The sequence below is a fragment of the Corella eumyota genome, chromosome 2 (assembly GCF_963082875.1).
Source record: "Corella eumyota chromosome 2, kaCorEumy4.1, whole genome shotgun sequence".
NCBI classification, from domain to species: domain Eukaryota; kingdom Metazoa; phylum Chordata; class Ascidiacea; order Phlebobranchia; family Corellidae; genus Corella; species Corella eumyota.
Genome location: NC_137491.1, coordinates 20,169,736 through 20,189,799, shown reverse-complemented (window position 1 = coordinate 20,189,799; position 20,064 = coordinate 20,169,736). Strand labels below are relative to the sequence as shown.

General features: G+C 28.7%; 5 protein-coding genes across 5 annotated transcripts; 1 reads left to right on the top strand and 4 right to left on the bottom strand.

The window, feature by feature from the left end:
* Window positions 1-48: 48 nt before the first annotated feature.
* On the bottom strand, window positions 49-6,199 carry LOC145744047 (pleckstrin homology domain-containing family A member 8-like). Its single transcript, XM_082562142.1, has 11 exons — window positions 6,019-6,199; window positions 5,443-5,559; window positions 4,843-5,001; window positions 4,362-4,486; window positions 3,337-3,531; window positions 2,899-3,278; window positions 2,374-2,518; window positions 2,027-2,228; window positions 1,618-1,679; window positions 1,206-1,285; window positions 49-832 (listed from the first exon to the last, which is right to left on the bottom strand). The coding sequence occupies exons 1-11, from the start codon at window positions 6,083-6,085 to the stop codon at window positions 715-717; spliced, it is 1,650 nt and encodes a 549-aa protein (XP_082418268.1). The 5' UTR covers window positions 6,086-6,199; the 3' UTR covers window positions 49-714.
* A 104-nt stretch (window positions 6,200-6,303) lies between these two features.
* On the bottom strand, window positions 6,304-8,253 carry LOC145744048 (aspartyl aminopeptidase-like). Its single transcript, XM_082562143.1, has one exon. It carries the CDS (start codon window positions 8,223-8,225, stop codon window positions 6,828-6,830), a length of 1,398 nt encoding a protein of 465 aa, XP_082418269.1. The 5' UTR covers window positions 8,226-8,253; the 3' UTR covers window positions 6,304-6,827.
* A 536-nt stretch (window positions 8,254-8,789) lies between these two features.
* Window positions 8,790-9,531, bottom strand: LOC145742645 (uncharacterized). The gene is made up of 3 exons (XM_082560421.1): window positions 9,449-9,531; window positions 9,246-9,319; window positions 8,790-9,033 (listed from the first exon to the last, which is right to left on the bottom strand). The coding sequence occupies exons 1-3, from the start codon at window positions 9,461-9,463 to the stop codon at window positions 8,790-8,792; spliced, it is 333 nt and encodes a 110-aa protein (XP_082416547.1). The 5' UTR covers window positions 9,464-9,531.
* A 1,162-nt stretch (window positions 9,532-10,693) lies between these two features.
* LOC145741653 (argininosuccinate synthase-like) lies at window positions 10,694-15,337 on the bottom strand. Its single transcript, XM_082559271.1, has 9 exons — window positions 15,203-15,337; window positions 14,867-14,935; window positions 14,430-14,618; window positions 13,822-14,024; window positions 13,370-13,505; window positions 12,846-12,916; window positions 12,084-12,280; window positions 11,682-11,838; window positions 10,694-11,160 (listed from the first exon to the last, which is right to left on the bottom strand). The coding sequence occupies exons 1-9, from the start codon at window positions 15,305-15,307 to the stop codon at window positions 11,055-11,057; spliced, it is 1,233 nt and encodes a 410-aa protein (XP_082415397.1). The 5' UTR covers window positions 15,308-15,337; the 3' UTR covers window positions 10,694-11,054.
* Window positions 15,338-16,226: 889 nt separating this feature from the next.
* LOC145743280 (uncharacterized) lies at window positions 16,227-19,969 on the top strand. The gene is made up of 4 exons (XM_082561204.1): window positions 16,227-16,731; window positions 17,650-17,754; window positions 18,132-18,268; window positions 18,624-19,969. Exons 1-4 carry the CDS (start codon window positions 16,259-16,261, stop codon window positions 19,793-19,795), a joined length of 1,887 nt encoding a protein of 628 aa, XP_082417330.1. The 5' UTR covers window positions 16,227-16,258; the 3' UTR covers window positions 19,796-19,969.
* The last annotated feature ends 95 nt before the right edge of the window (window positions 19,970-20,064 follow it).

The following is a 20,064-nucleotide window of genomic DNA, read 5'->3' as shown; positions in this document are numbered from 1 at the left end:
TTTGCAAATTAATATTTTTTTACTATTAAAAGTTTTCAATATCCCACAGTATATTGGGCCTTATAACAGTTACTTATCAGATCATATTTCTTACAAATTTTTGAAGAAAAATAAAAGTTTTGTTATATGTGTGTAGGTAAATATAAATATAGAGATTGTGAAAGTTTTAAACAGTGGTTAAATAATAAATAAATATTCTTATTATTGTAATTTTCAAATTTTTTAACCCTCAAAAAATTGAAAATAATTTGTTAGTTGTATAGTTAGTTAGTTAACAATGCTTCAAAATTGTAAAACCAAGTGCATTTTACAAAATCTAAGGCAATCTAGGATTTAAATATTATAGTAACTATAAATAATTGCAACAGTATTACGACAAAAAATATAATTTACACCACTTAAGCCACCTCAGTATATATTGCTTATGGCCAACGTTTTGAAAATATATTAAAAATATTAACATAAGGTTTATAGTTATAATAACATTTATTTTATGCTAAAAATACAATCTAGCACCTATATTATAAACTACTAACAAAAGAGATTTTAGTAAGACATTTGGTAAAAAAAATATAACTAATTTGTTTTTTTTAAATTGTTTTAATTATTTTTAAGTATCATTTTAAAATAACATTTAGGACAATTCTTGTGTAATTGATGTGTAGAATTTGTTTATAATAAATATAAAAGTAAAAAAGATGCAAAATTTATAGTTTACACAACTGCATTTGATTCCAAATTATGTTTTTCATAATAATTGTCCAATATATTGAGAACAACATCCATGGCTGTTACATATTGGTCAATATCTTGTATTAATATTGCATAAAACCTGGAATAAATAAATTGTATTAAAACTTTTTCATTGTAGAAAAAACTGCTAGAGGTAACAATTCACCTTTTCTTAACTTTATATACTTGTTACAATTAGAATTAAATATTTTATTGTTAAACAAAGATTTAACATACAAATCTTTAATTCTCTATGTATTTTAAGCTATATTCACTTTTTGGTAAAAATTAAAAGAAAAACTTTACACTTTAGAACAAGCTTAGATTTAAAAAAAATCCCTTAAAAGTAAAGGCATACCAAAGATTGATAACAAATCACAATATTTTTCACAACACACAACTTTAAAAATATAGATCATCACACCAAACATATGGTTTTTAAATATAACTTATACAAAACATGAAATATTTACCTTTTATCATCAGCAGTGTCGGGTGTTGTTGCAAGCGCCCGAATAAAATCATTCGGATATGGAGCAGCTTTAACAGCAAGCTTAACATAATTACATTCAATATTTAATACACTTAATAACACTAGAGTACACTTAATCAACAGGGTAATTATGGGCAATTATATTTAATAATATCCCAAACTGCCAAAAGCAACTCAAGACTGGGTTGGGGTAACTGACGTTACTCTATGTTTAGGTCAAAAAAGTGTCCCACTTTGAGGATAAATAAATATTAAAAAAATATATATTGAAAGTCTGATATTAATTGATGGAGTGTTTTTATAAAATCATAGTAATATTGAATTTATTTTTTTTAGAAAGTGTTTAAAAATAATTTAAAAGCACTCAAGAGTAAATATTTAACAAAACTTACCGCGAAAATTCCTTTGACTACCCAGCCATGAAAAGGCTTAAGTGTATCTGTGTATGATTTATCTGAACATCAATTATTAATTAGTTGAACAATTAGTTTAACATGTTGTATTTACAGTATCCTTTAAAGACAATTATAATAACTATACCTATAAAACATTACTATCTATGTAAAAATGTATATGATAAATCTTGGTGAACAAAATACTAAGCATTTATGTCCAATATAAAGGTCTTTAGAAATATAAAAACTACTATTTGTGGTACACAAGTAAATGACCACATGCCTACAGTAGTTTAAAATTGCAACCAAGTTATGATAATAAAATGCAGCCCAGGGTGTTGGCAATTGACTTAAAAATAATAAAAATTTTTAAACTTGAAATCTTTAAATTACGTTTAAAACTTACTAAGTGCTGTTGTTAGATTTCTTTCTCCATTCTTGAAAATCACAAGAAATTTTTGAATAAATCTCAACCCACGTTTTAACCACATGAGGGCGTCTGTTGCAGAGTTCCTGACCTTGGTTGTAGAGGTCACAACCTCCTGATGGAGAATATCTTGTAGTTTACGAAACTGGGTCGGGTTAGAAGAATGTTTTGTGCGGATTTTCTGAAAAAAAAATTATTCTACAATTTAAAAAAATGTTTAAAATAACTCAAAAAATTATTCTAAAAACTAGATTTTTACCTAATTTCACCATTTTGCTTAAAGTTTAAAGACATTTTTATAAATTTTTATTTCTTTAACAACCCACCGATATATTTCCCATAAAGTCCATTTTAACTGGAGCAAAAGCTTTTGACCCAATGGTATCAAGAAAGGGGATTATCCCTTCACATGCAGAGAGAAACGACAAAGTTGAGATTCCTCCGTCTTCCTCTAAAACAATGTCCGAAAAACTAGGAAAAAAATGAAATACTTAAAAAGAAAATTTAGAAGATTGTTTTACATTAAGGCATGCATAGATTACTTTAATTACTTTTTAAAATATGTTTAGAAAAAAAAATTTCTTAAAAACTCTTTATAATCTGCATTTTAATTTTGTAACAACTTTCAAATAACATTTCCCTGTAACAATTTACCTGCACACCACAAATGGCAGTTTTATTTACATTGTAGATCTATAAATTGGACACAAACATATCGTCAAGGCTCCACTATATATGTATTAAACCAGAAAAATAACACAAATAGGAAAACAAAATTTAGGGGGCTTGTTATAATAGCAAGCAATAGAAAAAAAGTTTTAAAAATTTACTCTTTTTTTTTTTTTTTTTACCTGTGTAACATCCCACTGAAGAAGGACAACAAAGTTTCTTCATCGTCATTTTCCATTGTATCCACATTGTTACTTGCATTGTTCTTTTTCACATTGTTAGTCCCATTGTTGTTCAATTGTTTCATTGTTTTAACATTGTCACCACCATAAGCCACATTGTTTTTCATGGTCTTTGTATTGTCTGTGTTAGCATTGTTGTTTATGGAATCACTTGTTTCAGGATTTAAACTGTTGAGCGAAGATGTCTCCGACATATGTATGACTTTATCCTCGTTATTTGTAGTTTTGTCCTCATAGGGGGTTCGCAGGGGTGATTCAAACATAATAGGGGTGGCTGAGGGGGTCAGGGGAGGGGTGGGACCCATGCTTCTTGGGTGGCGCTATTTTAAGTTTAATTTATTATTTTTTTTAATATATTTTTGAATTTTTATTACAAACCTTTTTGTGTTTAATTTTTCTTCTCGGCAACGCTGCTTGTTCGTTGTCATGGGAAAGTGACCTCATACTCATTAACATATGACCCGGTGGTGCTGGAAGGTCAAAGGTCGTCTCAGAAAGGTCAAGACAACGACCCAAGGTAGCAAGAAAAGTGTCACAAGTTGTGGATAGTAAGGCGGAAGAGTCTGATAATTTCTAAAATATTTTAAACAAATCAAATAAATTAAAATTGAAATTTGTCATTTTTGGAAAAAAAGGTTTTATGTTATTTTTATTTATTATGATTTCAAAGAAAAGTTTTATAAAACAAAAGTTACCGAATAGGTAAACATAAACAAATTCAAATATAGTAGGGATGGGCTGAAATCCAAATTACTCGGATTCGACGAGCCCGAGTATTTTGTCGCGATACTCGGCCGAGTCCGAGTACTCGGTTATGACGTCATTTAAACGTATATAACTGTTCACGAGAATCTTTCCCGCATAATTTTAAAACTGCAAAATTTGCCAAAAAACACGTATTTATGGATTATAAAAGGTTTAACGTTGGCAAAACTACTTACCGCTGATAGCAATATCATTTTAAGTCCAAACGAAAATGTTTAAGTCTCAAATTTATTATGCGTAAAATTTAGTAAAAAAAAGTATATTAGTTGCGCAATTGTTGCTTAAATAACGTAATATAATTGAGAGTAGATTATAGATTATTAGAAAAAGGCAAACCTCGTGTTTTTTATGTTTAGTAAATCGTATACGATCTTAAATGACAAATTATTACTCGGCGTCCGAGTACTAAAAAATGCTCGACGAGCACGAGTATTAAAATATGCTTAATACTCGGGCCGAGTACTCGGACTCGGATTTGATTGGCCCATCCCTAATAATGAGTATAAAAACACTTTAAATTATTTTATTATTTTATGTTTTTATTACTGTATACAGCTTAGACTTCATAAAATTTTTAAAACATAAATATTTCACCTTTAAAAGTTTGTTAATTAGTAAATAATAAAGTTAAAGATTACCTTTAAATCTGGTTTATCTTTCTGAGTTTCTTCTTTAACATTAACACTTTGTTGAACCAACAGGTCACAAAACAATCTCACTTCACTCATGCAAGCTTTTAACTCATTGTGAGCATTGTGAGAGTCTGAAACAGTTAAATTATTGGTACAAAATTTCCAAATTACACAAAATTACACACAAAGTTAAGTGAGGTTTTTTGTTCGATTCCTGCTGCTTACAGACCTAACTGTGATATAAAAGAACTTCTGCCAAACCTTTTGAGTAAGCAGCAGATTTATTACCAGGCAATAATAATCAAAACTATCTCAAACTGTCAAAGTCAACTTCAGACTGGTTTAAGGTAAACCTAACTGTTACTTTAAAGTCGACCTTCTCACATCAAGAATTAATGAATTAAATAAAAATCAAAACAATTCTTAGACAATAGTCGTTCATTAAAAAAAATAAATCATTATAATATAAGTACAATCATTATAATACCTTGTTCACTTTTAGTAATCTTATCATTATCACTTCCAGCCTTAGAGGTTCCTAAACTAATCAACCAAGCTTGTCTCTCAGCCGGGTTGTTACACTTCAGGTACCACCTCTGCTCATTGTGGACAACTATATCAAACCTTGTGTTGTCATTTGGGTAAGCTGGAAAAAAAAGGGTTTTTATTACATTAAAATAAATTTTAAAAACAAATTTTGTTTTGTTTGTAAATATGTAAAAATTTGCTTATTATTGAGTAGATAGAGAATATAAATACAAAGAAAAACATATGGTTCTAAATAAAATGGTTACACTAAGCAGATGTGTATTTTATACCAATATTCTAGTTCAGTATTAAGAATAATATCACTATATAAAACTCTTAAGCATTAGTGTACACCATGCACTGATACACATAACCACGTATACAAAACATTGATTTTTTAGAAATATTTATGCTTGTTTATGCAAATATGTTAAAAAAGGTTTCATTTTCAGTACTTAAAGTAGAGCCAAACGATTCTAACAAAACTGTAAGCATAACCTTTAAGCATGCACATACATTTATATTTAAACCTTATTTGACCAAAATTAACTTAACTAACCAACAATATCACTTGCAGATATTTTAATTGAAGCTCTACATCCCTTTTCTACTTCATCAGCGCTGTTATAATAAGATAATATTCCTTCTTGTAGGATCAACCACCGAGGCTGCCAACCTTAAAATCAAGATTTTAATTAGTAAAATCAATTCTACTTAAAACTAGATATAACAATGTGGTATGGTTTATGGTTGAGTTAGTATCCTGGGTAGTTTTAATGAAATGAATGGCATTTGAATGTCAATTAAAGGTTTTCTAAAGAGATTATTATATGAAGTCAACAACATATAATCAATGACACCCATAGTGCTATTGTAATAAAAAGAGATTTTAACATTAGGCATTAGCCATACGGCCAACATTCAAACTAAATAGTTACTTAGATACAACTTTTCAATGTAAATTTATATATATTATACATTTAAAAAATTAAAAAAATCAAATACCAAAATCTATATTATACATTAGGCTTTTTTAGGAAAGCATTAACCAAACTTTTAATTTTAAAAAGTTATTATTAAACTTTAATTAATTGCAATTATTTTTAATAAAAATTTAATAAATTTATTTCCATACCCCCCCAGTAGTTAGTCCACTTGTATATTGTTCCTTCTAAATCCCCGTTTATTTTCGTTAAAGACATCTTGAGGATAAACTACATTATTGTCACCATTATATTAAACTTATAAACCTGGAAATTGCATCAATCAGTGTGTGAATTAATTGCTATAATCAAATAGTAACAAAACATACAACAAAAGAAAAATATTAGTCAAAAATTTAAATGAATTTTATTTCAAACTAATGTAAAAAATCACTACAAACTTGAAGTAGATATAGCTGTGTTACAAACACAAATAAACTCCTATTTTCAACTTAGTTTTTAAACACACATACCCTTTAAATTAGCAGCTTTAAAATATAATTTCACATAAACCCAAAACTGAAACAATTTAAACAATAACACAAGGAAGTTATTATCCTGAATTAAGGTTAAGCACTATACATTTGACATGATTTTGACACATATTAAATTTGTTACAATAGAATTATTTCTATACCAAATAGTTAAGCTTTTATTAAATATATTTATCAAGCAAAATTTAATCAATATCAGCTTTAATAAAAATAATTTTTGTTTCTTTAAATTTTTGGCCCACTTTGTTCATAAACTTTAAAATACCATTTTAACTTGATACAAAATTAATTATAACAATACAGGCATTACAAACATTATTGAACTTTATTAGTAACACACTGAAAATAGATTTTGGTCTGCAGAATTTTGTTCATTAACAGTGAAAGAAAATATCAAAATCAAATAAATTAAAAGGCTACAAAATTTGAACTTCATTAGAAATAAATCTTAAACCCACAAACCTAATTTATTCACAACTCATGTTAGCATCAATCTCTGCAAAATTCTCGAAAAACGAGCGCATCAATTTTGTGCATTGCTCAGGTGCATAAACTCCACACATTTCTCTACAGGAGTGCATACTCAGTTGTGCACATCCTATATCTGCCGTTCTCATACCAAGTCTTGTAGAAAGTAGGGGTCCAATTGTACTTCCACAACCTGAGTCATTTCTTACCATCACATCTTGAGTTGGAATATCAGCTAAGCGAGCAGCTTCGCGAACAATAGTTGCGGTGATAGCAGTTGTAGCATAACGCTGGTTGTTGTTTATTTTAATAACAGGACCTCCATGGAATGATGGTTTTAAGTTTTCCTCATGCTTATCAGCATAATTTGGATGAATTCCATGTGCCATATCTGCACTTAGCATAAACGATTTCGGAATGCTTTCTTCAAATGTTGTCGAGTTGTTTGGATTAACTGATAATCTTCTCATGATGTATTCAGTAATTGAAGAGCAAGCTCCTTGTGCGCTACTGGATCCAACCTCTTCGTTGTCATAGAGATTAACCATCCTTATATTGGGGTCAGATCCCAGGTTGTCACATGATTCGATTAACCCTCTTAACCCACAGTAACTACTTAACAAGTTGTCCAACCGAGGGGCATAGATAAATTCTTCTAAAATTCCACCAATTGCTGAAGGTTGTTGATCTGCTAGAAACAAATCAAGATCAATGATATCTTTTATTTTAGATTTGCACTCGTCAGCCAGAAGTTTCACAAACACGCTGTGATGCTTGGTTGCACACGACCCCTTTGTGACATCATTATCGGCACATTTATTCAGTTGGAACTCTGCTTCAGTTGCAATGATTGGAACCAAATGAATTTCCTTGTTAATCGAGAATTTTTCGTTCATTTCTCTTTGGAGATGAATTGCCAAATGTGGAACACGTAAAATCGGGCGATCAACATGAATCAAAACTGATTTAATTTTGCTTCGATTGTTACTATCGGCAACCAGGACCCTTCCAGCAATCTTGAGATCCCGATCAAACCACGAACCCCAATTTCCGCCCCCATAACATTCCGTGCCAACTTGAATAAAACCTTGTTTTTTGCGAGTACTCTTTACCTTAACTCTCAAACAAGGACTATCAGTATGAGCTCCTATAATTGTAAATCCATTTCCTGGTTTGTAGTTTCCACCAACTGCAAAAGCAAGAATGGTCGACTGGTTTCTTGTAACGAAACATTTATCCAACGGTTTTATATCCCAGTGGTCTCGTTCACTAAGTTCCTTAAACCCAGCACCCAGAAGTCGAGTTTTACATTCCTGGACCACGTGATAAGGAGACGGCGACGCATCGACGAATTTTAGAAAATCGCGAGCAACTTGTAAAGAAATTGCTTTGGACATTTTAACTTAAAAACCTAAACTCAGAAAATCTAGAACTTAACCATAAAATAATTTAAGATTTTAGAAAAATAATGCTTTTATGCTTTGCTGCTATGTTTAAAACTTCATTAAAATTTTTAAATTCAAGACATCTGTGCATATTGAGTTTAACTACATTCTACTGATATTATATCTGCCTTTTAGCTTATTTTTTGTAAGGATAATATGGGAATTGATTAATACTTGAATCAATATACATTGTATTAACATAAACACTAATTACAAACGTTTTAAGCTTTAAAGTTTTGAATTTAAATCAAATTAAAAAATAAGCAACTGAATCTCTATAAAATGAAAACAAATGTAACATGTCATAATATGTGACGTCATAATTAATAATTTCGTACAGGTTAATATTTCGTTTATCCTCAATTTGAAATAAATTAAATATAAAAGTTATATATAAAATTAAATAAACAAACAATTTAAAAATTTAAATCAACATTGCATAAAATATAAAATAAATAATAAATTAATACAATTAAATAATTTAATCTAAAACTTGTAGTATTATTAGGCTATTGTTTAGGCACAATAGCAAGCGACGACGACATCTTTCGCTATGACGTCATTCCGACGACCTCTAAGAGACACCATATATGTGACGTCATAGACTCTGTAATTGCGACATAATGGATTACAGTAAGAGTTACATTTGACTTTAGTATAAGGTGCATTAAGATGGGGGCATATCACTAATTTTTCAGTCCAATCAACGCACGCCGTTTTGACCACGCCCACATCGATTTCTGCACAGCCCTTGTCATAACTTTATTAAAAAAATGTTTTTAAATTTTTGTGAATTAACAATTAAAAAATTTTAAAAAAGAATTAACAGTTTATTGTCTTATATTACCAAACTTCTAAATTAGGAAAAAACTTTTTTTCACTAATTTTTGTTTTTAATTTTGTAATTGTTTACAAAGTTTTTTTTATAACTAGCAATTTACGATTTTAGGTTATTAAATTTTTTTAAATTACTTAATTGCAGGATTCCCAGTGACATCACAAAATTTGGTTGCCAATAGGAAACACAACACTACGGAAAACAAATTCTATAAAAAATAAATCATTAAAACATTTTTATAGACCACAAACTTTAAATACAAATCAATTTATTTTTAAACCATTTAATTTTTATTTAATTATCGATGCTAATTAATTAGAAATAAAAATAAATTCACCTGACAAAAATTCATTTTTTTTTTATTCAAAAATAACTTTAAACTTTAATAATTTATTTTATTTGACAAATTATATATTTTTAAGTTTTACCTTATAATCTTAAAGAGTCCCGAGATGATTTATATATAGGCTATCGCAAAAACGCCCCATGGATACTGAAAACCTGACGGTAATTTCGACGGCCGGGCAACATATTACAAGTTTCTGTAAAGTTTTTAAAATGATACAAATCAATTTAGTTAAATAAATTAAAACTTGCCGATAATCAACAAACGAAAATTTGAAATCTTTTGTTGTAAAGATTTGAAGCAACTTTGTAATCTGATAGTTTCATGAATTGTAGTAAAAAGGGCAGGGGGGAACTTTTAAAAGGGGAAATAAATAATGGTAAAAAATGAGAGGGTACAACGGATTTACAATAAATTAAACACTACATTGCTGTTTTACAGAAACTGAAAATAAATATCAGCTATATTTTCTACAGATAAATACAGAGACAATGCTAACGATATACAAAACTGATATTTAAACTTTGAAACTAGGTCAAGGTAACGAAAAAAATAAGGTCAGAGTCAGCGTTTTAATCAAAGAAATTTTTACTTTAATAACAAAAAAAAGACCGGCGACGTGGTACATGACGTCGTGGGTTTAATTTCCACTGCTTTCATGCTGTAGAGCCCTTGAGTAAGGTGATATAAACGGTAGGAACTCCTGCTGAGCCAGCACTTAATCAGCAGCATAATTATCGGGCAATTATAATCTATAATATCCCAAACTGCTAAAGGCAACTCGAGACTGGGTCGGAGTAACAAATGTTACTCTATGTTTAAGTTGCGCATTCAACTTTCCCACATCGAGGATAAAGTTATATACAAAAAAAAACGTTTTTTGATTACTTTTATTGCCACCACTTTATATGAAATTAAACAATTATTGCATAATACAATCTACTATGAAACTACAAACTAAATAATTAAAATTGCAAGAATTACATTTAAAATATTCAGTAACAACTGCACATACATATTTATAAAGCTAACACACCTAATTTAAATGATTTTTAACGGATTTTAACAAACAATATTTTATCATTTAAACTTTCTGCAATTAATATTACGAACATATAATATATTTTTAAATATAACATTTATATAATATTAATATAGATTATTACTTAAATTATTTGATATTGCACTCCCTATATAGCATAGTATAAAATAATAATTACTTTATAATTACATTTGTTTAGAAGCTGGTATATATTTAAAACAAAATTAAACATTGTGATAATATATAATTGTGTGCATTTTTGTGTTAATTTTTTTGCAACAGCTTTAGAAAAATTAAGATATTTAAATTTGTTTTGTGCAAAAAAAAACTGAACTTACTAAAAATAAGAGAAGTTTATAATTGCTAACATTAATGGTATACAAGTAATTAAGTATATATTTGCACAAGTTATATATTAATAAACCAGTTTGTGAAAGTTACATGCTAAGTTGTGTAAAAACCTTGAGATAAATAGTAAATATTAACCGAAAATAAAAATTGGTCAGAAAAAATATGATCAAAAATCCACCAAATAAGTTGACACCAAGTTGTAATTTACTGCAAGGCCTTCTGTAACCTTTTGTGCTCTCTCAATCTCAAAGCATTTATTTTGATGAAACCTTCAGCATCTTTAGGTTCATAATCCCCTTCTACATCCATACTAAAATCAAAATTATAACATAGTATAAAAATTAAAAATGCACGGTTTGATTTACACTGCAATCAAAATGTATTGGCTATCAATAACACAATATAAAATTTCTGCTTAGCATTTTTTTGTATTTATTTATCCTTAATGTAAAAAGGCCAGCTTTACAGTCTAAACATGAAGAAACATCAGTTACCCCACCCAGTCTAAAGTTGACTTAGCAAGCTTGGAATATTAATGATTATAATTGCCAGATAATTACAATTGAACCACCAATTGTTTTTTATTGGCTTAGCAGAATTTGTACTGTTCATAGTGCTTGAAAATGTTACAGCATAAAAGCAGTGGAGATCGAACCTAGAACTTATGGTATAAAGTCATCTAACCACTACACAAACTTCAAGTTTATGTCAAAAACATACAAAACTGTAACAACTTGACACTGGGTGTGAGTAACAAAAGGTATGTTCAGGTGGTTTAATAGGGTGTCTTCCATTTAAAACACAAACAAAACAGGAAAATAAATAATCTACCTGACAAGTTCTTGGTTGTACAAAGAGGTTTTGGACTCCCTAGCAGTAACATATACATTTCCTTTATAAAGTTTAAGATGAACCGACCCTTCAACTAAAACTTGACTTTTATCAATGCAATCTCTCACATATTCACATTCAGGACTATACCAATGTCCTGTTATATAGTAATAGATAATGGATTATTTTAAAATAAATTAAATTATGTATTAAAGAGCTTTAATAGTGTTTTTTTTGGAACATTCAAATAAAAAATAGGTCTGTTATTTACTAAAATACAAAAGCTTAACTTAAAAAACATATAAAAAGCAAATATAATTGAATAAATTTTACATTACATAAAAATGACACAAAAAATTTTAAATTAAAAAAACAAGTACAATTACAAACTTATGATCTCACCATTATAAACTTGCACAGCAAACTGAGTAGCGAGATATTGTTTGACCTTTCTGACCTCCTTGTCCAAGGTCAACATCTCGATATCCTCATGAGCTATGTGGAGTATAGTGCCACCTGGTGTCTCATAACAACCTCGTGATTTCATTCCAATGAAACGATTTTCAACAATGTCAATTCGACCAATACCATGAGCTCCTCTGTAAAAATAAATATTTATTTTTTAATTTAATTTATCTTTTAAACTTTTCATTTGTTTTTGTCATTTAAAATTATTTTAGATAATAAAATATAGATGGTACAGTACTATATTTTTTAACTTTAATTATATTTCAATGTCAGCAGTGTATTGTAGTGGTACGAACACTTGCTACACCACACATGAGGTCGTGGGTTCAATTCCCACTGATCTCATGCTGTAGCACCCTTGAGTAGCACAGCACTTAATCAGCAGCATAATTATCGAGCAATTATAATCTATATAATATCCTAAACTGCCACAGGCAACTCAAGACTGGGTTGGAGCAACTGCTGATGTTACTCTATATTCAAGTCGCGCATTTGACTTTCCCACATCGAGGATAAATATATATACAAAAAAAATGTGTGAAAAATTGTAACATACATCAAGAAGTCTTAAACTGAAATGATAAATTTAAAGACAATTTATTATTAAGACATTAGATTATACAAAAAAATTTTTTTAAATTAAACTAGCAGCATTAAATGTGTAAATATTTGTTAATTAAAAAACCTTAAACTCACGCAATTTTGTTCAAATAAAGAAACAATTCCAAAGAACTTTCAATCTCTGTCCCATCATCTTTGTTGTTTACCTAGAAGTTAATTTATAAAAAATTTAAAAGTTAAATTTAAGGTTAGATAAATTATATTAGGTTATTTGATAAAAAATTAAAGATTTTTTTTTGTATTTATCTTTATCCTCTTATGGAAAGGATAAATGCGCAACCAAAACATAGAGAACACCAGTTACCCCATCCCCGTCTTGAGTTGCCTGTAGCAGTTTGGGATATTATAGATTATAATTGGCCGATAATTATACTGCTGATTAAGTGCTGGCTCAGCAGGAGTTCATACTGTTTATAATGCCTTACTTAAGGGTGCTACAGCATGAGAGCAGTGTGGATTGAACCCACGACCTCATGATGGTGTAGCAAGTGTTCTTACCACTACACCACGCTACCGCCGATTAAAATGTTTAAGAGTATGTTATGTAAAACATCTCTCTGTATTAACAAATTTACATTAACTTTAATAAAATAGCTGACCTTTACTGGGATACCTCGTTTAAAGTTCACCACTATATGAGCGGGTACATCGGGAGCTTGTTCTGGGTCAACGGTCATCTTAAACATTCCTGGTTGGGAGGGCGTTAGAGGGTTTTCAAGTATCCCACTTTCATAACTAAATTAAATTTAAAATATAAAAAATTAAGGACTGACATTTTTTCCTACAATAACATAAACAAGAACGTTCTGCCTTGTAAGCAATAAACCCAGTGGTAATTTAACTTAAACAAAAAATTCTTAATTAGTTATATAGACCTGATGTGAAAAGGCCTAGTTATGGAAGTAGGGTTAAAGTTTTATTCAAAGCTGATATGAGGCCTTACCTGATGTACCCAGTTGTCTTTCAAAAATGTTACAACAACACACACTAGTGAATATTAAATTTATAAACACCCAAAATTACCCCTTTTTTAATTAAAGATAAACCCTACCTAGCATGCATTAGATTATCATCAATGCTCCAAGGTTCTTTCACAGTTGCTTGGATTGGAATATTTTTATCTTCAGCATATTTTAACAAATCCAATCGACCTTGAAATCTGGTTAGAAACTCGTTCATCCTCCACGGAGCAAGGATCTTAACTCCTGGATACAACGCATAACAAGCAAGCTCGAACCTGACTTGGTCGTTGCCCTGGTAACAAAATGAAATTTTTATTTAAAATATGGTAGTTTAGAATTTATTAGTTTTACTTTACTTTACTTTTGTAATATTTTTTTTGTATATATCTTTATCTTCGATGTGGGAAAGTCGAAAGCCCGACCTAAACATAGAGTAACATCAGTTACTCCAACACAGTTTCGAGTTGCCTTTAGCATTTTCAAATATTATTGATTAAATTTGCTCGGTAATTATGCTACTGACTAAGTGCTGGCTCAGCAGCATAAGAGCAGTGGGGATTGATCCCACGACCTCATGGTGATGCAGTGTTCTTACCACTACAACACGCTGCCGGTTAAATTTATAGGGTATTTTTGTTCAAACATTCAACAATTAACCATTAAAACAACTGAGTAAATGGAGACTTTAATTTCTAACCTTTCCAGTTGCTCCATGTGATATAAACTTAGCTCCTTCCTTCTTTGCGACCTCGATCATGTTCCTTGCAATACAAGGTCGTGCAAGTGCAGTCCCAAGTAAATATCTGTCCTCATATTTCGAGTTTGCTTGGACACCTGGCCAAATAAATTCCTCAACAAACTCACGTTTGCAATCAGCTACATACATCTAAAAAAAAATTATTTTGATAATCATCTTAACCACATAAAAATATACAACTCAGTAAGAACTGTTGTAATTTATAACCAACATGCTAAATACCAATACATCTAAAAATACGTAGAAATTATTTCATATTAAAAAAGATTTGATATGCACAGTATGATTTTTTTACTAACTCACTTGGTATACTTAATAAATTAAGTCTATACTAAATTTAAAGTCAATATTTTGTAATCAATTTAAACACAACTTACATTGACAGCTCCTAGTTTTAAAGCTTTAGCTTTAGCTGCTTCAAAATCTTCATTTTGGCCAACATCTGCCTAAAAAAATGGCATTTATGTGATGCAAATGTATAAGAGCATATACCAAAGTTTTTTTGAAGTTTTATTTCATTATTATTTATTTTTTAATTTAAAAGTCATTGTTATTGAAACAATAGTAATTAAATTTGGTACAACACAAAAATAATAAAAAAAGATGAGTTAAAAGTTTCCAAATAAAATTAAACTTAAATCAATATAGATTTAACATAACAATTTATACTGTTTAACAAAAGCCACTTATTTTACCCAAAAAAAATCACTTACCAGAAAAGCAACTACTCTATATCCTTGTTCAATCAACCAAACCAAGATACAAGAAGTATCCAAACCTCCGCTATAAGCCAAGATCACTGTTTCTTTGCCGGACATTATTAAGTTAATTTTAGAACAAATATTAAACTTTCTGTTAAAGTAAAAGTGTTGGTTAGTTTAAAGAACACAATGATATTTCTTATCTGATAGATATTTTAAAAATCAACCGAAAAAATAAACAAATAATTTTAATTTAATAATTTGGTAATATTAATTTTTTCTAAAAAACAAATGGTTTTTAACTTAAAGTAATACAAGTTTATAGCAATGCTGCTTTTTAATGTAATATTTTTGCTAGTAAAACTATGTTTATTGCACATTTTAAAAAATTTGCTTAACTTTAACTATGCCTAATTAAGTGCAAATGTATTTACTTGTTGATTTTAAACTTCAATTAAAAATGAAATAATTAATTAGGCATACAATTAAAATAAAGCGTTCAACAACTAAAACAACAAACTTTAAAAAATTTTGAAACCAATTCAAAGTACTTGAAGTTAAACAAGTTATCAGCCTCAAGATTGTAAACTTAAAAGCACAAACTGGAGATGGATGTTCTAACACTACTTAAGATGTTAATTGAAGTGCTTTTAAAAGAAACTTCAAGAAAAAGTTTAAATTTAGATTACAGTTTGTTTAAGGAGTTTTTGTTAAAGTTGTAGAAAGGGAAAAATTGGAAACAAGAAATGTTTTTTTAATAGTTTATCTTAATTTATTACAAAATATACCAACTGTTTAAATATTGTAACAATATTGCAAATGTTCACTTAATAATATGTCAATTTTAAATTTTGAATTTTAAAGTTATAGGTATTACAAAATTAGCTAACTTAAATGCTAACTAACTTAAAAACTTATTAACTGTTATAAATATTTTAATAGCATTGAATATTTTTACTAAATATTCTGTCAATTTTACATTAAGAAGCAACTTAAAAATTTTAATGTTATAGGTTTACAAAATTAGCTTAAATGTAATTGATTTTAATTTAAGACAGAAATACTAAAATGGGAAACAATTGTGGAGTTATAAAAGAAGTCAGAACTGTTGGAGGGAGAAGAAATAAACAACAACAAAGTAACAAAAAGAAATTAAACAAAACTACAAACCCTAAGAAATGTGACAAAAACAAAGATTTAAAGAACAAAATTGCTGAAAAAAGTGAACAAAAAAATTTGGTCAAAAAATCTGAAAATTGTGATAAAAATAAAGACACAAACACTAAAAATATTAAGAAAAATAAAGAAAAAAATTCTGACAAGGAAAACTCAAACCCAAAGTTAGACAAAAATAAAAATGAAATTACTGACAAAAAAAATAAAATTGTTGATAATTTAAAGAAAGATGTAAAACTTAAAAAACAAGTTTTATTTACTTCAACATCAAGTGATAGTTCAAGTTTTCATAATTATGTTCAAAAACGAAATTTAAAACAAAATAATTTGAAAGAAATTGATGACTGGCAAAATGAAGAAGAAAGGTAAAAACATTGCTAAATTATTTTTATAGAATTAGTTAACATGAATTCAAAGAGTAATTTCTTAACTATAATTTGTCTTTGGTTATTAATTTTAAGTGAAACTCTTAATATTTGTTTATATACAAATTCATTTTAAAATATTTATTTTTTAATAACTAAACATTATCTTATAGTATAAACAATTTAAATTAACTAATTGCAATAAACAAATTTTTAATAATAAATAAAACTACATATTTTTAAAATATAAAATACTAAAACTATTCTAAATTAAAAACAACCATAAAAGATGACTTCAGTTTTAAAACTGAATTTAAATGCAGCTTTGCAGCAAAATTTAAACTAATATTTTACCTTACGGTCATTCAGCATAAAATATATTCATTTCAAAAGTAATTAAAGTGCTTCAACAACCGCAAAATTTTAACAGCACACACTTAAAACTTTACTAATGGCAAATTTAATATCTTATATACACACCCTACCCTCTTCAGTTATTTATTTTTTATTGTTCAGTCGAGTGTAATGTTAATATATAAAATTGGGATGGGCCGATATACTTTGGTTTTAGATAATGGTGCTTTGTCCTAAAATTAAATAGCGTTAAGTCATTTAAACTATAATAGGCTATTCCGTTTTTTTTAAATACAATAGCAACACATATTTATACTTTTAACACTTCAGTTGTTAAGCTACATTCCTGTTAAAATATATATCTTTAAGCAATTTGTTGGTTGAAGTATATTTCTTTGTTAATTAATTATTTCTGAAAGTATTTAACTTATTTGCACAGATTGAAAAAATTCACAAATTTTCCTTAAATTACAACTAACCAAAATAAGTTTTAAAAATATCTACAAACAAAAGTATAAAAATTAAACTTAATTTAAATTACTAAAATCTTAAACTTTACAACAGAGCCAAGAAGGAATACAAAGATGCAGAATTAAAGTTGAGAATTTCACTCCGGGAAGAACAAAAAGCAAAGATGGAGGTGCAGAGATGGAGAGGTCAACTTGAGAGGTTAAAAATTTAAATTAAATATTTCAAAATATAATTAAAATGCTTAAATAAAACTAAGTTGCCCAAAAATGAGAGAATAAAAAATAAGAGAATGGAAAATGGAGGTAGTAAAATATGAGGAAATAAATAAAAAAGGCAGAATCTTTAACGAATAAAATACAAAAATTGCGATGACTGTTTATAAAAATATAAAACCTACTTCTTGAATAAAATATTTTTTTCTACAAGTTTAATTTAAATGAATTTAAACTAAAGTAATCAAAGAAACAAATATAAAAAACGCTTTACTTTAAAATAAATCTGTGTACCAGGCATTAAATTTTTATCCTTTTACTCAATGCAAATTTTTTAAACAAGATATTTAATTTAAATCTTAGATTAAATGATGAACAACGAGAGAAAATGGCAAAACAAACCCACGTCATGAAATATCGTCTTCGCAATGCTGAGAAATTATTAAGATATCATGAAATAAAAGCAAATAAACTTCAACATTCAAACGCTAAAATGAAAGGTCAAATTAAATCTATTTTTAAGATTTTTTCATTACCTAACTTTGTGTTATTACCCAATGCTAATGCCAAAATATTTTGGCACCGATACCATAATTAAAAAAGGTTCTAATTAAAAACTAATAATTTTTTAAAGCATGACTTTAGTAGACCAGTTCAAAAATGAAATATCTTAAATAAAAAGTTTTAAAATATGTCTAGCTGTGTTAGTTACAAAATTTAAAAAACAAACTCTAAAATTATTTGTCATTAATGTTATAAAAAGTGCACAAACATACAAAACACTTCATTTATTTCAAATATTATATCAACAAACAAAAACTCAATTTTTAAAATTCCAAAAATGCATTTTTTTAGGTTTAATCGATCTAGTTAAAGAAGAAGCGAGATCAATCAGAATCGAAAGTGAGAAGAAAAGACAAGCAAACCAAAAAAGACTAGAAAGCAAATTAACAACAGTTGCAAAAGATCTAGAAAGATTGAAACTCGAAATGAACAAAAACGTGTCAGAATCTTTTGTATCAAGTCCGGTGAATCCCCTACAAGCACCACAGCGACAAATGTGGTGTAAAATATCGCCTCCAAATTCGAATTTTAATTCATGCTATGACCCTAACTTTAACACTAATATAAACAACTATAATAGCTTTGTAAAACAATCTATCAGCAGTAATAAGCCAGAATCAATACAAACCTATTCAAGACATTGCTACCGGTCTCCCATACAAAATCAATGCGCTATAAAATATAATCCAAGCCCCTGCAAACAGTTTATAACGCCCTGCGTGGCTAGACAAACTAATGTTCAACCCCAACCAGTTGCAAACTATGACTTACCAGAAAATAACATAAAAAACTTAGATATAGCGCCAATTATGGACGAAAAAACATCAGTTAAAAGCGCAAAATCGAAAACTTCGTCTCTTAAAAGTCAAACAAAATCAGTACAAAGCCAAGTAAACTTATCTACTTCTCTTTCTAACGACTGTCGCTTTAACCCAAGTAGCGCAGAGCTATTTATAGCTCGTACAATCGACGCAAAATTGACATCTAATAACAGTGTTATCGAAAATTCAATCAAATCTAATAACACGTCTCGTAATTCGAAAATTAAAAGTCGATCGACCAATATCTCCAGTAATAACAATTCGATTTTAACAAAACCAACTTCAATAATTTCTAATAAAAGCTTTAAATCAAGAAACAATGACGTCATCGAGTCACGTGGTAGCAGCAAGCAGTCTGTTATGACGTATAATTCGTACAGTGGGGGAAGTACCAAAAACTCGACACCTTTACGAAGTGTTTCTCAAAATCAAAAAATTGGAACGAGCAGCAGTAGTTGCTCTTATTCGACGGTGGACTCGTTACTTTTAATGCCATCGCCGGTGGCAAGTGATTCGACACAACGTGGTCACGACTCCTGTTCCAACTATCACGTGATCACCCCGATGCAAAGTTTAAATTCTTCGACAAACTCCGAAAAATCGTCCGTAACGTCACGTGACAAATTAATGCAAAATAAATGACGTCACAAAACACAATTTTTGACGTCATACAAACACAAGCTTTTGACGTCATTATACTACAAACTTAACATATCCTTAAATAAACATAACTGATATCGCTAACTACTTTAAATGACGCCATAACTAGAAGTGACGTCATAATTAAAAAAAAAATGACGTCATAACTAAAAGAACACTGTTGTTGTAGTTCTAGAATTTCGAAATTACGAAAATTTGGTTTCTTGTTAAATGTTAGTTGTTTATTTTTTTACTTTAATATGAATTTTTTT

Bases quoted from the DNA above. Each gene is read 5' to 3' on its own strand.
- LOC145744047 (XM_082562142.1), bottom strand. From the start codon at position 6,085: ATGTCTTTAACGAAAATAAACGGGGATTTAGAAGGAACAATATACAAG. The intron at 4,487-4,842 runs GTATTATAATGA...TAACTGTTTCAG, and splicing joins GATTACTAAAAGTGAACAAG to ACTCTCACAATGCTCACAAT. The intron at 1,286-1,617 runs GTAAGTTTTGTT...AATTATGTTAAG, and splicing joins TAGTCAAAGGAATTTTCGCG to CTTGCTGTTAAAGCTGCTCC.
- LOC145744048 (XM_082562143.1), bottom strand. From the start codon at position 8,225: ATGTCCAAAGCAATTTCTTTACAAGTTGCTCGCGATTTTCTAAAATTC.
- LOC145742645 (XM_082560421.1), bottom strand. The intron at 9,034-9,245 runs GTAATTTAAAAA...TTTTTAATAAAG, and splicing joins ACTGGGAATCCTGCAATTAA to TTATGACAAGGGCTGTGCAG.
- LOC145741653 (XM_082559271.1), bottom strand. From the start codon at position 15,307: ATGTCCGGCAAAGAAACAGTGATCTTGGCTTATAGCGGAGGTTTGGAT. The intron at 14,025-14,429 runs GTTAGAAATTAA...TTTTGTTACCAG, and splicing joins CACATGGAGCAACTGGAAAG to GGCAACGACCAAGTCAGGTT. The intron at 11,839-12,083 runs GTGAGATCATAA...ACTATATAACAG, and splicing joins TGCTGTGCAAGTTTATAATG to GACATTGGTATAGTCCTGAA.
- LOC145743280 (XM_082561204.1), top strand. From the start codon at position 16,259: ATGGGAAACAATTGTGGAGTTATAAAAGAAGTCAGAACTGTTGGAGGG. The intron at 16,732-17,649 runs GTAAAAACATTG...ACTTTACAACAG, and splicing joins TGGCAAAATGAAGAAGAAAG to AGCCAAGAAGGAATACAAAG. The intron at 18,269-18,623 runs GTCAAATTAAAT...GCATTTTTTTAG, and splicing joins TTCAAACGCTAAAATGAAAG to GTTTAATCGATCTAGTTAAA.